This window comes from Sporobolomyces koalae, assembly GCF_050403365.1.
Source record: "Sporobolomyces koalae JCM15063 DNA, S_koalae_JCM15063T_v1_ctg21, whole genome shotgun sequence".
NCBI classification, from domain to species: Eukaryota; Fungi; Basidiomycota; class Microbotryomycetes; order Sporidiobolales; family Sporidiobolaceae; genus Sporobolomyces; species Sporobolomyces koalae.
Window position 1 is genome coordinate 49,094 of NW_027481750.1, and position 18,122 is coordinate 67,215.

At 56.2% G+C, this 18,122-nt stretch overlaps 6 protein-coding genes across 6 annotated transcripts; 5 read left to right on the forward strand and 1 right to left on the reverse strand.

The window, feature by feature from the left end:
* Positions 1-361: 361 nt before the first annotated feature.
* JCM15063_000080 (uncharacterized protein) lies at positions 362-3,041 on the forward strand (the record flags this gene model as incomplete). Its single annotated transcript, XM_076679249.1, has 6 exons — positions 362-798; positions 859-1,245; positions 1,308-1,700; positions 1,773-2,100; positions 2,166-2,735; positions 2,802-3,041. 6 exons carry the CDS (start codon positions 362-364, stop codon positions 3,039-3,041), a joined length of 2,355 nt encoding a protein of 784 aa, XP_076533558.1.
* Positions 3,042-3,661: 620 nt separating this feature from the next.
* JCM15063_000081 (sugar porter family MFS transporter) lies at positions 3,662-5,639 on the forward strand (the record flags this gene model as incomplete). The annotated part of the gene is made up of 8 exons (XM_076679250.1): positions 3,662-3,717; positions 3,777-4,080; positions 4,141-4,255; positions 4,319-4,618; positions 4,674-4,787; positions 4,848-5,146; positions 5,209-5,351; positions 5,414-5,639. The coding sequence occupies 8 exons, from the start codon at positions 3,662-3,664 to the stop codon at positions 5,637-5,639; spliced, it is 1,557 nt and encodes a 518-aa protein (XP_076533559.1).
* Positions 5,640-6,103: 464 nt separating this feature from the next.
* JCM15063_000082 (uncharacterized protein) lies at positions 6,104-10,263 on the forward strand (the record flags this gene model as incomplete). Its single annotated transcript, XM_076679251.1, has 5 exons — positions 6,104-7,081; positions 7,150-9,264; positions 9,337-9,501; positions 9,571-9,823; positions 9,905-10,263. The coding sequence occupies 5 exons, from the start codon at positions 6,104-6,106 to the stop codon at positions 10,261-10,263; spliced, it is 3,870 nt and encodes a 1,289-aa protein (XP_076533560.1).
* Positions 10,264-11,150: 887 nt separating this feature from the next.
* On the forward strand, positions 11,151-13,152 carry TIM50 (protein translocase subunit TIM50; the record flags this gene model as incomplete). The annotated part of the gene is made up of 6 exons (XM_076679252.1): positions 11,151-11,831; positions 11,898-12,014; positions 12,086-12,190; positions 12,268-12,723; positions 12,818-12,969; positions 13,062-13,152. 6 exons carry the CDS (start codon positions 11,151-11,153, stop codon positions 13,150-13,152), a joined length of 1,602 nt encoding a protein of 533 aa, XP_076533561.1.
* A 1,376-nt stretch (positions 13,153-14,528) lies between these two features.
* On the forward strand, positions 14,529-16,202 carry JCM15063_000084 (FAD-dependent oxidoreductase; the record flags this gene model as incomplete). The annotated part of the gene is made up of 7 exons (XM_076679253.1): positions 14,529-14,565; positions 14,703-14,886; positions 14,975-15,092; positions 15,175-15,385; positions 15,461-15,565; positions 15,634-15,701; positions 15,810-16,202. 7 exons carry the CDS (start codon positions 14,529-14,531, stop codon positions 16,200-16,202), a joined length of 1,116 nt encoding a protein of 371 aa, XP_076533562.1.
* A 245-nt stretch (positions 16,203-16,447) lies between these two features.
* Positions 16,448-17,871, reverse strand: JCM15063_000085 (uncharacterized protein; the record flags this gene model as incomplete). The annotated part of the gene is made up of 2 exons (XM_076679254.1): positions 16,448-17,487; positions 17,730-17,871. The coding sequence occupies 2 exons, from the start codon at positions 17,869-17,871 to the stop codon at positions 16,448-16,450; spliced, it is 1,182 nt and encodes a 393-aa protein (XP_076533563.1).
* Positions 17,872-18,122: the final 251 nt, after the last annotated feature.

Sequence of the window (18,122 nt, forward strand, 5' to 3'; positions counted from 1 at the left end):
ATCGCGAATTAGAATATTTTCCCGTCTCCGGGCTTTCGCCGACCACCCGCACCCGTGCCGCATCGTTCATCAATCTTCGAGTTTTTCTTTTCCACGTGGACCATTCACCTACTTACCCCACCATCAAAAGGTCCGGGAAAAGCGCAACTGAACTTTTCAAACGTCCACCCCACGCGGCCCGCGGCCCCCAGCCCACCATGCGTTCGTTATTGTCGCCAAGAAGGAGCTAGCGCCGTCGTCGGTCCATTTATCCTGGATGATCAATTATTCAACCGGCTTTCTCGTCTCCATGCAGCATGGTTCCCCCGCCAGACTGCATCGTCTCTCGAGCTTTTTCCTTCCGTATTCACACCTTTCGAAAATGTTGCTCCAGGGAGCCCTCCTCTTCGCCGCGCTCGTCGGTGCACTCGCCACACCAATCGTCAAGCGCGATGATCCAGCTTCCTCCAGCTCGGCGCCTGATGCTGCCGCGTGGACCGCCGCCATCGAGAAGGCGCGAAGCGTCGTCGACGCCATGACCTTTGACGAGAAAATTAACTTTACCGAGTATCGCACAGTCGGTATCGTCTGCTCTGGGCAAACCCACCCCATTCCTCGCTTCAATATCCCGTCCATCTGCTACGGAGACGGTCCGACGGGACCGGTCTCCCGCTTCTCGTCACAATACCCTGCTCAACTGACTGCGGCCGCAACGTTTGATCGCGAGCTCATTCACGAGCGAGCTCAAGCTATGGGTGCCGAATTTCACGACCTCGGTATTCACGTTCCCCTCTCCATTGTCGTGGGGCCGATGGGCCGGTGAGCTCATTCTGTTTCCTAGCGACCGACTGCGCCACTCACGCCATGATGAGCGGACAGATCGGTCTATGGCGGGAGGAACTGGGAAGGCTTTTCGCCAGACGTCTTCTTGAGCGGTGAAGCCGTACGAGCCACCGTTCAAGGCATGCAAGAGCAATCGGTCACAGCCCTCGTCAAGCACTTCTACGGCAACGAGCAGGAATACCTCAGGATCGGTTCGAACGTCGGCGGATACTTCCCGTCGAACGAGACGCAGATCATCTCGTCGAATATCGACGATGCTACCGTACATGAGCTTTACGCCGCACCCTTTGCCGAAGCCGTTCGGGAGGGAGCTGGCGCTATCATGGCTTCTTACAACAAGCTCAATGGCACGCTCGCGACAGAGGACCCTCTCAGCCTTAAGAAGCTACTCAAGCAGGAACTTGGCTTCAAAGGCTTCGTCATGTATGTCCCGGTCCGACTCGAGTACTTCTGCTGTTACTGATTCGTCTTCTTGGCATCGACAGTTCCGACTGGGGAAGTGCGCACAACACTGTCGAGTCCGCCCTTGCTGGTGTCGATTATCTCGAAGGAGGCTCAGCGTCGTCCAACTTGTGGGGAAACCTCCTACGTGCGCCGATCGCCAATGGCACGCTACCCAAGGACATCATGGACGACAAGATCATTCGCGTCTTGACCCCATACTTTGCTTTGAAGCAAGAGTCGCTGCCGACGACCGACTACACGCGCTCAGTCGTGTCCAAGTCGCACAGTGAGACGATTCGCAAAGTCTCTGCTTCGGCCATTACCCTCCTCAAGAACAATCGTACCTCATCCAACTCTGCTCTGCCCTTCAAGAACCCGCGCTCCGTCGTCCTCGTCGGCAGCGGCGCCACAGACGGAAAATACGGTATCGTCTCGTGAGCTTCTGCAGCCCCGTTTTTTTTTTGCCTCGACGCCTTTCTGACCGCGGTTCCCGTGTGCTTCGACAGGAACCAAGCTTCTTCGATCTTCTACTACACACCACAGGCGGAGTACTTCGGCTCAATCACGGATGGGTTCGGCAGCGGAGGATCGCCTGTCCCCGGCGCGCTCCATGTCACACCTCTCGAGGCGATCAAAGACCGTGCCCGTCAGCAAGACCCGCCCATGTTCGTCGATGGTTACTACAGCGACAACGCTACGGAAGGTTCTGCCAGTATCGGTCCCGGCTTCTCGACCGTCTACCTCGATGGCCGTCTCGCCTACCCCGAGGAGAAGAAGGTTGTCGTTTTCGCCTCTGCAACAGCCATGGAAGGATACGACCGCGAGAACCTTGATGTGGGTCCAATCGCTCGTGCTCAGAAGCGGCTACCTTTACGATCTGACTAAATCGTTCATTGCAGCTTGCGAACGGTGGCGACGATTTGATCGAGTACGTGGCTGCTCGTAACAATGACACCATAGTCGTCATCAATGCTCCGGGACCCGTCAACATGAGGTGGCATGCGCACCCGAATATTACCTCGATCGTCTTTGGCTACTTTGGAGGGCAAGAATGGGGCAACTCATTGGCCGACGTCTTGTTCGGCGAGACAAACCCGTCTGGCAAGCTTCCCTTCACGATCGCAAAGAACGTTTCAGATTACGATCTCAAGGCGTACTACAATGGATCGATCAAGGCGGAACCCCAGACAAACTTCAGCGAGGGCGTCTTCATCGACTACAAATACTTTGACCAGAAGAACTCGACGCCCCTCTTTGAGTTTGGCTATGGACTTTCATACACGACGTTCAACTTCTCCGACGTGTCGACCCAGTCGACTCCGAAAGCGGGACGCACGGCCGTCTTCGAGACCAACGAGAAGCTGTACAAGGACGGCAAGCTCGCGTCGGCTGGGTTGTACGACGTTGCCCAGACCGTCTCAGTCTCCGTCAAGAACACGGGAGAAGTTGCGGGTGCGGAAGTAGCACAAGTAAGTGCTTAAACATCATAGGCGGATAGTTTAACATCCGATGACTGATCGATTTGTTTCACAAAGCTCTACCTCACCTTCCCGGCTTCGACTCCGAAGAAGATGCCCGTACGCAACCTGCGAGGGTTCGAGAAACCTTTCCTTCAACCGGGCGAATCCAAGACGGTCACGTTCGAGCTCCGCAACAAGGACATCGCGGTTTGGGACGTCAAACTACAAGGCTGGACCATCCCCACGGGAGAGTTCAAGGTGTCTGTCGGCAGCTCGAGCCGCAAATTGCCCATTAGCACCACATTCAGCTTCTAAGGATTTTCTCTACTTATTTCTGTGCGATAATCTGTGCGATGATACCCTGCTCTTGGAACAACACTGCTGAATGACGTCAAATGGAGAGCCCACTACAATAGTCTCCTGTGGTTGACCCGTTTACTGGTCCGATTGACGCGAGGTAGGACTGTACGAGAATCTCGTTCGGTTGACCCGGTTGCCAGGATTATGCGACTCTGGTCAGGGTTGGTCAGCCGATCGGGTAGGCAGTGCTGATTGATGCTATGGCTGTACGTGTCGAATACGACGATTGCACGGCCGATGAATTGAGCAAGACCGAGAGAGGCAAGGAGCATGCACTACAGGTGACAACTGCGCGTCTCGCGCTCGGACTCCTATACGCCGGTCGGCGAAAAGAGTCAGAAGGACCGGTGCTTTGTTGGATCGAGCGTTTTTTCATTCGCGCATTTGGCCGGCCAACTCGGCCCGGGTCGGTCGCGCTCCTGTCCAGTCAGCGAAGCAAGGGCTCCGAACGCCGATAGACCTTATATGCCTTTTCCCCGGGCGAGGGGCGCCAGCTTCGCTTCCGCTGCCGTTTTCTCGAGTCCGCCCTGCAGCTTTGTGCCCTCAACACGCATTCGTACGCGACCTGCAGCAACATGTCGGGCCGGGCCGTGGTTCTTCGTAGCGTACTTGTCGCTTCGCTCTGCGCCTTGTGAGCCCTGACGCTCCATTCGTCCGCGCAACATCCCAGCTGATACGTTGCTGGTTCAGCCTTTTTGGGTTCGACACGGGCACGATTGGATCTATCACGACCATGAAGTCGTTTGTCGAATACTTTGGCCAGATCGATGAGGTCGTTCGCGGTTTGGTCGTCGCAATTATTCTCCTACCATCAGCAATCTCAGGCATTTTTGCGGGTGCCGTCGCCGACAAAATCTCCCGCAAGTACACGATCGCGCTCGGCAGCGGGATCTTCGCGCTCGGCAGCGGCCTCGCCACGGCATCGCCTCCGCGCCTTGGCGTCCTCTTTGCCGCTCGGATCATTGCGGGATTTGGCGAAGGACTATTCCTCGGCGTGAGTCCTCTCCCTGGGGTCTCTGCTGCCCAGTTGGCGCCGCGCTGACACCCGCTACAGACTCTGACGGTGTACATCGCGGAAATTTCGCCTCCACACATCCGTGGAAAAATGATGCTCGTATGCCAGCTGTTCATTTCCTCGGCCATTGCGCTTGGATTCTTTTGCTGTTACGGTAAGTCAACAGTGTCGGGCTGATTTCTCAGCAGCAAGCTGATGTAACGAGAACGTGTACTAGGCTCGGTGAAAATCGCGTCCTCACTGGCATGGCGACTCCCGTTCGCCATCTCCACCCTGGTCGCCATCTCTGTCGTCCTCTCGTCACCATTCTTGCCTCATTCGCCGCGATGGCTGCTGCTTGCCGGCAGACGGGACGAAGCCGAGAAAGTGCTCGATTTGCTCGTCGGCGACAGCAACCCGCAGGAACGCAAAGAGCTCATGAGTGCTGGTCCTCCCGCCGTTGTGAGCCGTCGCGCCGCCTTCCTCCGAATCTGGAAGGCGGACGTTCGTCGACGAACTTTACTCGGCATTTTCTTGAGTGAGTCTCGAATGCGCTAACGTAACACTAACAAGCTGACGCCGCGATTTTCCAGACGTGTTCCAGCAGCTCTCAGGGATCGACTTTGTGTTGTTCTTTGCCCCCTTGCTCTTCACGCAAGCTGGTCTCGACCCTTCAACAGCGAGTTTCATTGCCTCAGGCGTAACCGGTGAGTGTCAAAGCTCACACGCCGCTATTCCGATCGCTGACAATCAAGACGAATCGCTAGGAATCGTTCTTGTTGTCGTGACGGTCATCGGATCAACGTACATCGACAAGATCGGACGTCGTCCTCTCTTCCTGATCGGAGGTAGCGTTGTAGCGGCATCGCAGCTGATCTTGGGGATCATGTACGCTTCTGGCGCAAACAAAGGCGGAGGCAGATGGTTCATCATCATCCTGATCGAGCTCCTGGCGGCGTCCTTTTCGGCTTCATGGGCCCTCGTCGTCCGCCTGTACTCCTCAGAAATTCAGCCGTCTCGAACACGTGCTGCTGCCGCGTCATTCTCACAAGCCTCGAATCAAGCTGTGAGTGACTCTGCGCTCTGTTGTGCTTCGAGTCTCGTCGATACTGATCAGGCGCGACACAGACAAATTTCGTCGTCGCCATGACGGGCCCGACATTCCTGACGACGGTTTCTGGACCGTACTTTACCTACGGCTTTTTGTCGCTGTTTGCCGTTGTGGTCGCGCTGTTCACAATGCCGGAAACGATCGGAAGCTCCCTCGAAGAGTGAGTCTGCTTCGGACTTGACAGCGAAAGTTTCCATTGCTTACTCGCTCTCGGTTGAGCAGCATCGACTCGAAGTTCGAGTCGTCCAAGTCGGCGACAGTGGTGCAGCTGCCTGAGGTCCTGCGTCGGGTTGTTGGACGACACAACGACAGCGAGCTTCGACGGCGTAGAAGCAGTCGCAAAGAGTCGCAGACTTTGCCCGGCGAGACGCGGGCCGAGTTCCGTGCTCATATGGAGCACGAGATGCAGCGCCTCGGCGAGATCGATGAGCAAGCCGTGGTAGCTTGAGCAAGCGCACACCGCGTCATACGTATGTACAGTACAGACACTGGTTCGAATGGTTGTACACGGTAGTTTGTCTTCCCACTCTGGAGACATTATAGAACTATAGACCTCTTTGTTTGATTCGAACGCGGTTGACGTTTGAGAATAGCCGAGGAGGTCCCAGCGAGCGAGCAGGTACAGTAGCAGATTCGATCTGTTCCAGATCGCCTGAAATCGGTTACTTAGGGCCTCCACTGTAAATTTGCAAAGCAGAAAATGACGTTGCTAAATTCGCGATTCGTTCCCGACTCGCAATCTGTGCCCAGCTGTCTCCCTTTGCCTGATCAGCAGCGCGACCGCAACACGCGTCGATCAACCTCGCAAGGGCTCAGCAGGGTTTTCCACGCCTCCCGACAGGATCAAGTCGTGTTGTCGTCGCGAGAAAACAGTCACCATCCGAATTCGAAATCGGCGTGATCGAGACCACCATGCCGTCGTTCAAGCAGACGGTGCTGAGGGAGCCGACAAGGTCGTACCAGTCGCTGTACCAGGACGGCAACGCGCGACCGACATCGGAATACGCGGGTTCGGCCTCGAGTTTCAGACGCGGGCCTAGTTCGATCCGATCCAGCACGAGCTTCAATTCCTACACGGGATCGCAACACAGCAGTGCAAGCACGGGTCCGGCATGGGTCAACGGACAGTGGGAATGGAGTAACTTTGGCGGCCGTAAAGGCCTCACGGGAGGGGCCCGCAGTCTGTACACGCCGAGCGTTGTCGGCAAATCGATCGGCGCGAACCCGAGGAACTCGGCCATGAGTCTCAGGAGCGAGCGGTTGAAGAGCGACGACGGAGGCAGCATCAGGTCTGGGAGGAGCGATGGAGGACAGTCATTGCGAAGCACCATGTCGATGCCGAACGTTGACTCCAAGCGACGTTCGAGCGCGCGCGACATTCGTGCGGCAGTCGAAGCAGCGGGCCGCCCGGTAGCAGACTCGAGTCCAGGACGCAGGGCTCGAACGCAAAGCGCGACAGTTGCTTCGACTGGTTCTACTCGGCGCACCTCCGATAGTCTGCCTTCCATCTCATCCAGCTTTGACCAGGGCACGAGCCGAAGGTACGCTTCGGCTCCGATCTCAAATCCCGCCTCCTCGCGACCGCCGCCCTCGGCGAATTCCGCACGTACGTCGACCAGGCCGAGCCGATCAAAATCTCCCTTGCGACACCATTCCGACGAGAATGCGCCCTCTCTCACTTCGTCGGCCTCCTCTGCTCCTTCGTCCCCGCCAATCACGCCCGCAAACTCGCGTGCGAACCTCACATCGCCTCTGGCTCAGGAAGTTGCGCAGGCGATCCCCCGGAAAGAGCTCCAAACGCCGGAGACTGTCCTTACTACTGCCGAAACACAACCGCTTCCTCATCTCGGTAATGCCGGTCTGCAAGGAGAAGCCGAGCCAAACGAAGACGTAAGATCTTTCCATAATCTCGTGGGCCCCTTGTCCCGCCTGCTGACGAGTTGAGTCGCGCTATCCAGGTCACACTCGGTGCATCGCGTCGCTTCTACTCGGTCGACGAGTTTTTCGCCATCGCAGGAAATGGCACAGAAGGACCAGCGGTGCTCAAGGACCCGTCGCCGGAAGCGGTGCTCAAAGATGCACGAACACGCAACGAATCCGACAACACCTCCTACCAGACCGCAAATGATGCGCCCCTACCGAGTTCGCCCACCCTGCGCGAGCAGCCCTCGGTGCCGCGCCTCAAGTTGACGAGGACCGAATCGGACCAGCTCATGTCGGGTATCGAAGGGCCTGTGGACCTTTCCGATGAGGAAAACGCCGGTCCAACCGCTGGAGCTCCTGCACTAGGTCCGGTGCAGGCCGCCCAGAAGGACGAGCAACCCTTAGGCTACGAAGCAGGCGCCATTGGAACAAACGGAACCCAGCCTTCGTCACCCGAACTCGATTCTCTCGACCCGTCGACGGCTTCCAGCTCCATAGCCGAACAGTCTGATTCGACTGACGAACATCGCGATATCACTCCTGGTCGTCCATCGGCTTCGGCACTTGCCCTGTCCTCTTTCGCTTCAGACGATCTGAGCGACGGTCGATCGCGTAACTCTTCCGCAACATCTGCTTCACAAGCGGACAGCCATGCCTCGACCGCTGCCGTCGATGTTCCTGATTGGCTCCAGCGTATTCGAGCTCTCGGCGACCCAATCGATACGCAGCAGCCGCGCATCCCGCTGGCGAAGCAAAAGAGCCTCAACCCGCCGCCTCACTGGGCTGTGCGGCAACTCAAGGCGCAGGAGCAGAACAACAGCAACCGTCCGAACATGGTCAGGCCTCGGAGTGTTGGCAGCCTTCGCAGCAGGAAGACCGGTGCCCTCTATGGACTACCAGACGTCGCCGAAGAGGAGGAGCCAGCAGTGCCTGCCTTCCCTGCCTGGCTGCCCAAGAAGGGCCAAGATCTCTATGCTCCGCCGCATGGTAACCTCTCGCGCGCATCGTCTGTCAATTCGGCTACGAGCAGTGCTGGCGAGTCCTCGCAAAGTCATCGCCGCAGCCGATCAATGGATCTTGCGCCTGGCAGCGCAGTCAACGGATCTCCGCTGGGACGACCAGTCTCCATCGCCTCCACCAGCCTCTCACGGACGCCTTCCCGGACGTCTGTCAAGAGTAATGGTACCACGGGTTCTGCCAAGCTCAAGGGACTGAGCAAACTCTTACAGCCTCCGCTCGCTTCAAGCAAAGCCGTGCGAGAGCCCGAACCCGTGGCAGACGATCCTTCGCCTCCGCCTCGCGAAACGCCGGTCTACACTCCTTCGTCGCGCTACTACTCATCGCCTAGATCAACAACGTCTCTACGCGATGCGCTCGTCCGAAGAGACGGGGACAGCCGTCGCACCCTTGCAGCGGACCAAGATGACGGCAACTCGAGCTATGGAGGATCGCAAATCTCGATGATGAGCGCGCCTCAGCTGTCGCCGGTTCGTCCTCCTAGAAATCCCGCTCGTCGGTCCTCGCTATCGCTCTCGACGACCGGTGTCAACCGCGAAGAGCCCGTCTCTTATTCGCCAGTCTCGCGTCCTCCGTCGCGTCCTGCCTCCATCAATGGTATCAGTACGCAGGAGCGTCGGCCTCCTGCTCCTCCTGCGCCCATCTTTCCCACCTCTCGACCTGCTTCGGCTGCGCCTTCACGTGCCGCTTCGCTCAGTTCTGGAAGAACGACAGACCGTCCTCTTTCAAGCTACCTGCCCCCGACATTCGATGTCGAGCTTTCGTCCCTTGCGATCTCGCCGCGACTCGATGTCGCGAAGAAGACCTCGAAACGTTTCTCTCTGTTCCGTTCGTCATCGACCGCCAACACGAGCTCAGCCCGTCGCTTTGACCCTTCTCTCGACCTTCTGTATGAGCGCGTCGACGCCAATTCGCTCCAAAAGCGCCTCAGGAATGACGAGGTTCTCGTTGAAGCGATCGCGGTCGGGCTCGATCGTTGGGATGTCGAGAAGACGTGGTCGACAGCCAAAACGAGCGGTGGCGCTGGTTGGGTTCCTGGAAGGGCGGTCTACGGCAAGGTCCTCGCGCGAGGAGAAGGAATCACTCGAGTCAAGAAGGGAGATCTAGTGTGGGGTCTGACTACTCTCAAACACGTGTGTCTAGCTTCTCCTGCCTCCTTCGTTGCGACTCGAACAATCACTGACTCTCTTCATGGCACGCTTCAGTCTTCGACGCTCGCTAGCTTGGTGACCCTCTCGCGCGACAATGTCTCGCTCGCTCCGCAACACGAGGAGCACGGTCTCGATGAGATCGCAGCTCTGCCTGCAGACGCCGTCACTGCGATGCAAGTCATGGAAACCTACACGAAGCAACTGCCGAAAGGATCCAAGGTGCGCATGATGTCTTGCGTAGCCGTTCAGGACAGACCAAGCTAACCTCTCCCTGTCTTTGAAATGCAGATTCTCATCTTGAACGCTCACCAAGGTATCGGCTACTTGTGCTTGCAGCTCGCGCAGTACTTCCGTCCTGGTACCGGCTCGAACCGGGATCTTTGGGTCGTCGGGCAGGTCCCGATGGCTGTCATTGATGGCGAACAGCTCTGCCGCAACGCCGGCGCGACCGATGTCTTGCGGGACGAGCCGCTCGCCGCGATCAACGGTCTGCACGAAGGCTCGTTCGATGTCGTGATTGACACTATCGGAGGTCGTCGCTGTCAGTCTTGCTTGATTTTCACCTGCAAATTGTGTCGCCGGAACGTTTCAGTTGACCGTGACCTCTCTGTGTGCTTTTCAGTGTATGACGCCTCTCGCCGCATCCTGCACAACTCGGGCAGCTTCGTGTCGACGGTCGGAGACTCGCTCGGTTCCGATTCCGCCAGCTCTCCCAGCAATTACCAGAACTCGCTTCGGTCCCTCCGCCGCACGTTCTTCAAGAAGGACAAGAAGTCGGTACACTACTGGCTCGCGTCGCACGAAGTCGACGAGCGAGAAGCGGTTCGGGACGTGCTCGACAAGGTCAAGGAAGCGGTCGAGGCGGGTGCGCTGCAGGCCAAGGTCAGCAGGAGCCTCGCGTTCTCCGAAGCACGACAAGCATTCGACGAGCGGGTCATCGCCGAAGACCACGGTGCGGTTATCCGCATCAAGGAACTGTGAAGGCAAAACCCGGTTCTCTCTCTCCCCTCCTCCCTTCCTCCGCCCTCCTCCTGTGCATAACTCATATTAATGCTAGCTTCCTCCCGATAAACATAATCTCATGACACCCTCCCTGTTGTATTGGGTTTCTCGAATTTCTAATACTTTTTTATCACTAGTCATACACGTTATTGACATTGTAGCTCTCTTCCTATCTCGAGCTGCTATATCTCTCGGTGATCTCTCGGACAAGCCAAAACGAGCTGAGCGAGAATTTGTACATTGGGATTGCGGGCACAATAAAGGGGGAGGGAAAAGTAGGGAAATCTCAAGTGTTTAAGCGAGAGGAGAGATGAGCCTGATTGTCGACGGGAAACATATCACGCGGATCTTGTCAGCTCTTTGAATCAGGTAGAACGAGCGGGGGAACGGGCGCAAGATGAACTCACCTGACGAGGGGAGGTCTCGGGTTCGACGAACTCCATCCGACGTAAAGGATCAGGGGGACCCATCCGTAGTGCACGACAGTCTGTATACGGATGATAGGTCAGTCGAAACGAGTTGACGAGATGCCGAGATCGAGACATCGAACTCGACGGAAACGGGAGATCAGACAGGTTTGGGGAGACTCGCCTTGGCAAACTCGACGCCCTTGGCAAAACGTTCCTTGTTGTCGTCCGAGAGCATGTTTGGAGGAGTGAGCGTCACCGGTGGAGGGACAGAGTAGCGAGCCGGGGGGCAGGGACTTGGTGAATTCTTTTGCGAAACCGACATCATCTCTCGATCTCACTACTGCATCTCTCGCTCGCTTCGGAACCTCGATCGATCAGGACTTGACTCCGACTCGGACGTATCTCGCTCAATCGACTAGCTACTGGAACCGGATCCACCTATCTCTGTTGTCAGCGATGATTGCCGCTCGATCGGCTGCGTTGCTCTCCCGCAGAGCTCCCGCACTCGCGACGTCGGTCTCGGCGCCGACTGCGCACGGGGCCACCGCAGTGCGACACTTGCGAACGACGAGCAAGAACGTTCCGCCGTCGTCCCCAACGCCCGAAACCGCTCCCGAACCCACTCCTCTCGACCCTCCTCACGCGACTCCATCTCCTGTAACTCAGGGACAACCGACACCGGCTTCGAACGACTTACCTCCTCTCTCGTCTGAACCGATTAAAGAACCGACTGCCGCAGCGGCGGACCCGGCAGCTCCCGCTTCCCAAACTCCTCCCGTCGACGCCCTCGCAACTCGGTCGACCTCGATCGCCGAAGCGTTCCTCGATTTGCACCCGGACGTACAACCTCGCTCGGAAGAGTCCAAGTTTGGAGATCGTACCGGAGCCCGTGCGCAAGGAGCGAGCAAACTGCCGATCGAACGCAAACGCCAATTCATTTCAAAGGCCCTCTTGGTCGGCACGCTCGCCGGTGCAGGGTACCTCGCTTACGATCTAGGTAGAGAGTGGAAGGATGACGATGAGCGCAAGAAGCACATTGCCAGGAGTGACGACGCCGATGCGATCGAGCAGGCGCAGAAGGAAGGGTGGGAAGGATTCATCGGCAGGATCAGGTTGCGCGGCGCGGATCAACTCGACGTCAGTCGTTTCATCGTTGCAGCTATTTTTTCACTCTGAACCTGATCTTGTGATTCTCGGAGACAGTACCTCAACAAACCTGCATGGGACCCTCTCATTCCCGACCCTCTCCCTGAGCCTCACTACCGCCCGTACACGCTAGTCGTTGATCTCGACGACATGCTCATTCACTCGTCGTGGGATGTCAGTCAATTTCCCCCTAATTTCTTGAGCGAACAGAGCTTGCAAAACTGAACTCAATTCGACTGTTCCAGATTGACCACGGATGGCGAACGGCAAAGCGACCTGGTGTCGACTACTTCCTCGCGTACATGTCTCAGTTCTACGAGATCGTCTTGTTTACAACCCAACCGGCCTACGTGAGTACTGAGCATTTGCCTCGAAGGTCTAAACTCCCGGTCCATTCTAACGTGTCGTCTGCGATGAATTTTCCTAGACTGCCGCTCCGATCGCCGAAAAGCTCGACCCTTACGGAGCGTACATCCCGTGGAAGTTGTTCAAGGAAGCGACCCGGTACAAGAACAAGATGCACATCAAGGACTTGTCGTACCTGAACCGACCGCTCGAACGCACGATCATCCTCGACACGAACCCGGATCACTTCCAACTCCAACCGGAGAACGGAATCGCGCTGAAACCGTGGCAAGGTTCGAGAGGGGACGACACGTGCAAGGAGTTGATCGCGATGATCCCGTTCCTCGAGGCGCTCGCGGTCAAGGGAGTCAAGGACGTGAGACCGGTCATCAAGTACTACGAAGGCAAACATATTCCGACGGCGTACTACGAAGCTGAACTGAGGGCCAAGAAGGAACTCGAGGACAAGTTTGTCAAGAAAAAGACCGACAACAGTGTCAAGGGTTGGATCTCGTCCCTGTTTGGAGGTCTCACCGAAGTACGCCTCAAAGTTTTTTCTCTTTCCCTTCCTTCCTTCTTCTCTTGGTTGCTCGGAGAGGAAAGCTGATCAATGTTTGCCCCTCCCTACACAGACTACGATTCGGGATACTCCTCCTGAAACCGATGTCGAGAAAGTACGCAAATCTGCCCAAAAGTTGTACCTCGAAGAGCAAAAGTACTGGAAAGACAACGAGGAGATTATCAACAAGCAGATGGAAGAAGACCGACAACGTCAGATGAACGAGTACGTCCTTTTTTCTCGACATCCTCATGCCTGTTTTGATCAGTTGTCGGAATAATCGAGACTGGGTCTGATTTCGTTCTCGATTGGTACAGGATGAAGGGCTCTTTGTTGGGTATGATGGGACTCGCTCCCCCTGCTCCGCAACAACAGCAGCAGCAGCAGCAGCAGCCACCATCCAAGTGATGATTTACCAATCTACAACGTACATAGGATAACATTGTACTCTAGATGACAATCCACCTCTCTTTCACGCACTTTTCCTTGCTTCCGAGTGAACTTGGGTGCAGTGTGACGTTGCGAGCCAAAGAGAGGAAATTTATCTGAGGACCCCGCGACCTCTCTCAGTTCTCAAAGATGCACCTCATCTGAATTGCTTTGCGTGCCTTTCGAACAACCCTACTCCTTGGGAATATACTGTCGCGAGAGGGTTGGGAGGAAGGGACCTCGGCGGAACGCGAGTACATGCCACTCGCACCGTAGCTTGCAAACTACGGGTTCTGATTGAGTATGGGAGAAGCTCGGACAGGAACTTTGCTCGAGGATTGACTTGGTGCTCAAGTTGTGATCCGCGGGTCCGGTTCGGAGAGAGCGTGCGAGGATCGAAAAGACGATTTGTAGGTATTCGACCCGGTGACGCGCGGGCGAGCGCGCGATGAGGCATGGATCTTGATCGGCAACCCTGGTTGCGGGAGCATCACCATCGAGTTGTTGAATCCGAGTGTCTGTCGAGTTTCTAGTAGCCTTGGTTCTGTAATCATCGGGTCGGAGGGGAAAATTCTAGGTTTGGGTCAGTTCCGAATCAGGAGGCGCTGGAGAGTCAAGCATTAACGAGCGGCACTGCTTGTGATGGAGGCGGTTCTTTCTTGTGTAGTCAGATCTGGCCTAATTTTATTCGCCATGGAAGCCCACCACTTGGCGTGAACGAACGATTTTCTTCGCTCAATCGGCACGCTCCCCCTCGAGAACCAGGACCTCGCTCTGATTTCCTTTTGACGGGACGCGCTGGGAAACGAAAAAAGGGTCTCCAAGGGTCGAGACGAGAGGAGCACAGAGAGAGACAGAGAACGGTTCCGAACATTGAAGTCGAGAGAGGGAGAAGAGGTCGTCACGCCCAAGTGGTGAGGATAGATAGTAGTCCGATATCCGTTCTGGTTCGTATGACTCATCCCGTGGTGGACGTCCCCGCCTCCAGCAATGCGCCTCGTCCGCTCGAGAACGAGATGAATCAACTCACTGCGTTCACCCGAGGAGAGACAGGTTGCGTTTGTTCTTGGTCGCGATCAAGCTCATGGTCATCGTGACCATGACCCAACCTAGGAATTTGAAGAACGCGGTGCGCGAGTACTCGCGTTCTTCGAGCGGCGAGCGGAAACTCGCAAACTGATCGCAACACACGAGTCAGGGATTGGAGTGGACAGGCGAGTCAAAGTGTCAACGCTGTGACTCACAATGTTGCGCAGATTGGGTAGTGCCATCGTGTTGATCGGGTCACGCGTGCGAGAGTCAACCAGAAATCAGCTTGCCTCGACTTGTTTGTTCACGATCCGCTCTCTTCAAACATGTCTGGTCAGAAAGTGATCGTGCTCGGTGCTGGCGGTAAGTTCTGCTGCTCTCGTTCCCTTCCGGGGCGAATCCCCTTCCATCTGGTCAATCGGGACCCCCCACCTCGGGCGCTTATCGCTGCGATCAGGGAGTAACTTTGACCTGACAGACGTGCGTTCGCCTGCTCTTAGTCGTTGGTCTCACCTGTGCACTCGCTCTCGTCGAGAACGGCTTTGTCGTGCACATTGTCGCACGAGATTTGCCCGAAGACACCGACTCGACCGCGTTCGCATCGCCGTGGGCCGGCGCCAACATTTGCCCCTTCAAGAGCCTCGAGGACGGTCCTCGAGAAGCCAAGTGGGAAACCGAGACCTAGTCAGCCGCTGCCACCCTCGTCCCTTTGCCACTCCCCCTTTCCTGCACGCTCAGACCCTGACGCTCGAGAATCCTGTTCGGCGAACAGCAAGAAATTGTCCCAGCTGATCCCGTCTGGACTCGCACTCGAGCTCAAAGGCACTCGCAGATTCGCTCAGAAGGAATCCGATCTGCTCGGTCACTGGTACAGCTCGTTTGCGCCCAACGTAAACCTGCCTCCCGTCCTCGAACTTCGCGTCGCTGTCCAAAGACCGCGAGCTGAAACCACCCTTCATGTTCTGGGCATAGTATCGTCGACTCGAACCTTCCGAGTGTCCACCGAACTCGGTCGGAGTCGAGTTCGATACGCTTTCGGTTCACGCACCCAAATACTGTCAACACTTGGCCCACCAGCTCCGCTCGAACGGAGTCACGATCGAGCGCAGATACGTCAAATCGATCGACGAGGCGTTCGACTGCTTCGGACGCGTCGACATTGTCGTCAATGCGACCGGGCTAGGTAAACTAGAGGGTTCTTTCCTACCGGTTCCGAGGATTGCCTTCATCCTGACTGTGATTTTCGTGTGCTCGAAAGGTGCCAAGAGTATCGCCGGGGTTGAAGACGACAGGGTTCAACCGATCCGAGGACAGACCGTCTTGATCAAATCTGACTGTGTCCGGTGTACGATGGACACCTCGGGTGCGCACACCTCCCTTTCCCGAATCTTCGGAAGCGACCACAGACAGATAGACTCCTTTGATCACTAGACCCGACTTCTGCCGCGTACGTCATTCCGAGACCCGGAGGCGAAGTCATTTGCGGAGGTTCTTACGGCGTGCGTTTCCAATGCTCTCTTCGCTCTCTCTTTCTCTCTTTCTCTTTTCTTCTATGCTCTATTCGAAAGCTTTGAACGATTGACACTTGTCTCGATTTCCCCTTTCAGGTGGACGATTGGGACACTTCCGTCTCGACCGCAACAGCAACGAGGATTCTCGCACACTGTCTCCGACTTGAACCTTCGATCTCTTCGAACGGTCAAGTATCAGGTATTCACATCCTTCGACACAACGTTGGATTGAGACCTTCGAGATCGACCGGACCTCGACTCGAAACTCAAACGATTCAGCTTGGAACTCGTCAAGATCCAATCGTCGCCGATTCTCCGATTCGAGTCTCGTCTCAAACTCGTGATGTTGAGAGAAAGGGAACAATCGTACATTGCTACGGAGTTGGACCTGCTGGGTATCAACAAAGTTGGGGACTCGCACAAGACGTGACTCGACTCGTCGTACAAGCAGTTGCTGAAAGTCCTCACAACAGATCTTCCAAGTTGTAGACATGACCAAAAATCTGAACACCTGGCGAACTAAACGAGGTTTCGAAACGTTCTTCTCTATAGATCCCGAGTTGGCGAAATGATTTTGGTCGAGAGTCAAGGGACAAAGACACGGTGATTCAATTGTATCGACAAAGAGAGAGCTGTACACATGGTCATGAAAGGGGCGCAACCGAAGATCCAAAAAAAAGCAGAGAAGACTGGTTCCTGATTTCTATTTCTTTTCTGACGAAAAAAAGGGTATTTCAAGGTTGTTTCGCGACGAGTTTCGACTCGCCCGTTTCGGGATCAATCACCGTGTCCATCGGGATTGGGATCCTGCCGTGCGGTCTATCGGCTCCAAATCCTTTAAAGACCTGAATGTCTTCCTGTTCCGTCGTCTTGTTGCTCGAATCAGGTTCTTCTCGAGATTCGACTGTTTCATCTACTGTTTGCTGTGCATCTGAACCCGATCTCGATCGAGGTTCATCTTCGCCCTTGAGAGGTTGAGGGTTTGAATTGACGGGAGCTCCTGCCAATCCGATCCTTCCCTTCTTAGCAATTTTACGGACATTTGCTGCAGGTTGTGAACTTGGTGGTGTTGGAGGACTCGAGTCTCCTTTTCGATTCAAAGTTTCGAACGAAGTTCCTCTCAGAGCTGGACTCGAAGAAGCAGAACCAGTTTGACGTGGATTGCGACTCGTGTCGGGACTCGCAGTGCCGTGACTTGGTCCCCCACTTCTCGAGTTTGTAGGTGACATGCGAGTTGAACTGGGGATCCTGGGAGAAGTTCGAGCGGTCAAAATTGGTGAAGAGTTGCGAGCGTGAGTTGGAGAAGTCGAGGGCGTTGTGATGATTTTCGGTTTAGTTTTCGCGAGTGAAGATGCAGTTGGAGATGTGAGGGAACGGGTACGAGGTGGAGAAGTTGAAGGAGTAGAAGCGCTCGTTGAAGAAGTGGACGAAGTGCGATTTGGGGTAGATCGAGTTTGAGTCGGACTCGAACGGTTGCGAGCAAGAGTTGGGGAAGTCGAGGTTCGGCGTTGAGGGGTAGTGCTGGAGGAGCTAGGTTGCTTTGTTGTGCTTGTCGAGGTGACAGGTTTCGATGCACCGGCCTTCAAGGGTGTCGCAGTAGCTGCTCGTTTCGTTGCTGGTCCGGCTGGAGTTCCCAACGCAGATTGACGGCGGAGTGAAGGAGCAGGTTCGCTAGAAGGTATTTGATCGAGAGCGGGCGATGATGTCACATCGGTTCGAGCACGCGGTTCCGGAGAACTCGATTTCGAGGCCGGAGGGGAATCGTCGTCTCGGACTGGAGGCGAGCTCAGGTGTGTCGAGCTCGCAGAGGGAGACGTTGGCCGCGAGAGTCCTTCCTTGCCACGTGGTCGAGCATCGACAATCGATTCCGCCGCGCGAGACGAGGGTCGCGATTCATTCGGCGATGAAGGTGCAGGTTCAGGTGATGGCGACCGAGGCGCGAGGATATCGGTCGAGCCGGGCACGGCGTCCGCGGAGGGTGGCACGTCAACCGAAGGCCGGGTGACCGCAATCGACGGGGACCGAGAGCGACTTTGCTCGAGCGCATCGGATTGAGCGTTGTTTGACGCGAGGGTATCGGCTTGTGCTTGAGTCGGTGCTGGCTGCAAGTCGGGAAATGCCTCCAGGGCGGTGGGATTTCGAGGCTGATCGGCAGCATGCTTTGGCGGTTCTTTGAGACCTGCACTGCGGAACAGCGTATCGCTCTCCGCACGCGTCTCGTCTCGCTGACTGTCCTGTCTCGGTGACGATTGCGTGGCGGGCAGGACCGAGGCAGTCGAGAGCCGAGGCCGTGCGGGAGAGGCGAACGAAGACGTGACTTGGAGAGGTGACTCTCCTGAAGTCTCGATTGCGGCTTGGAAGCGCTTGATAAGGTCAGAAGCCTTGCCAGGCGCTCTGTGGTCTGGCACG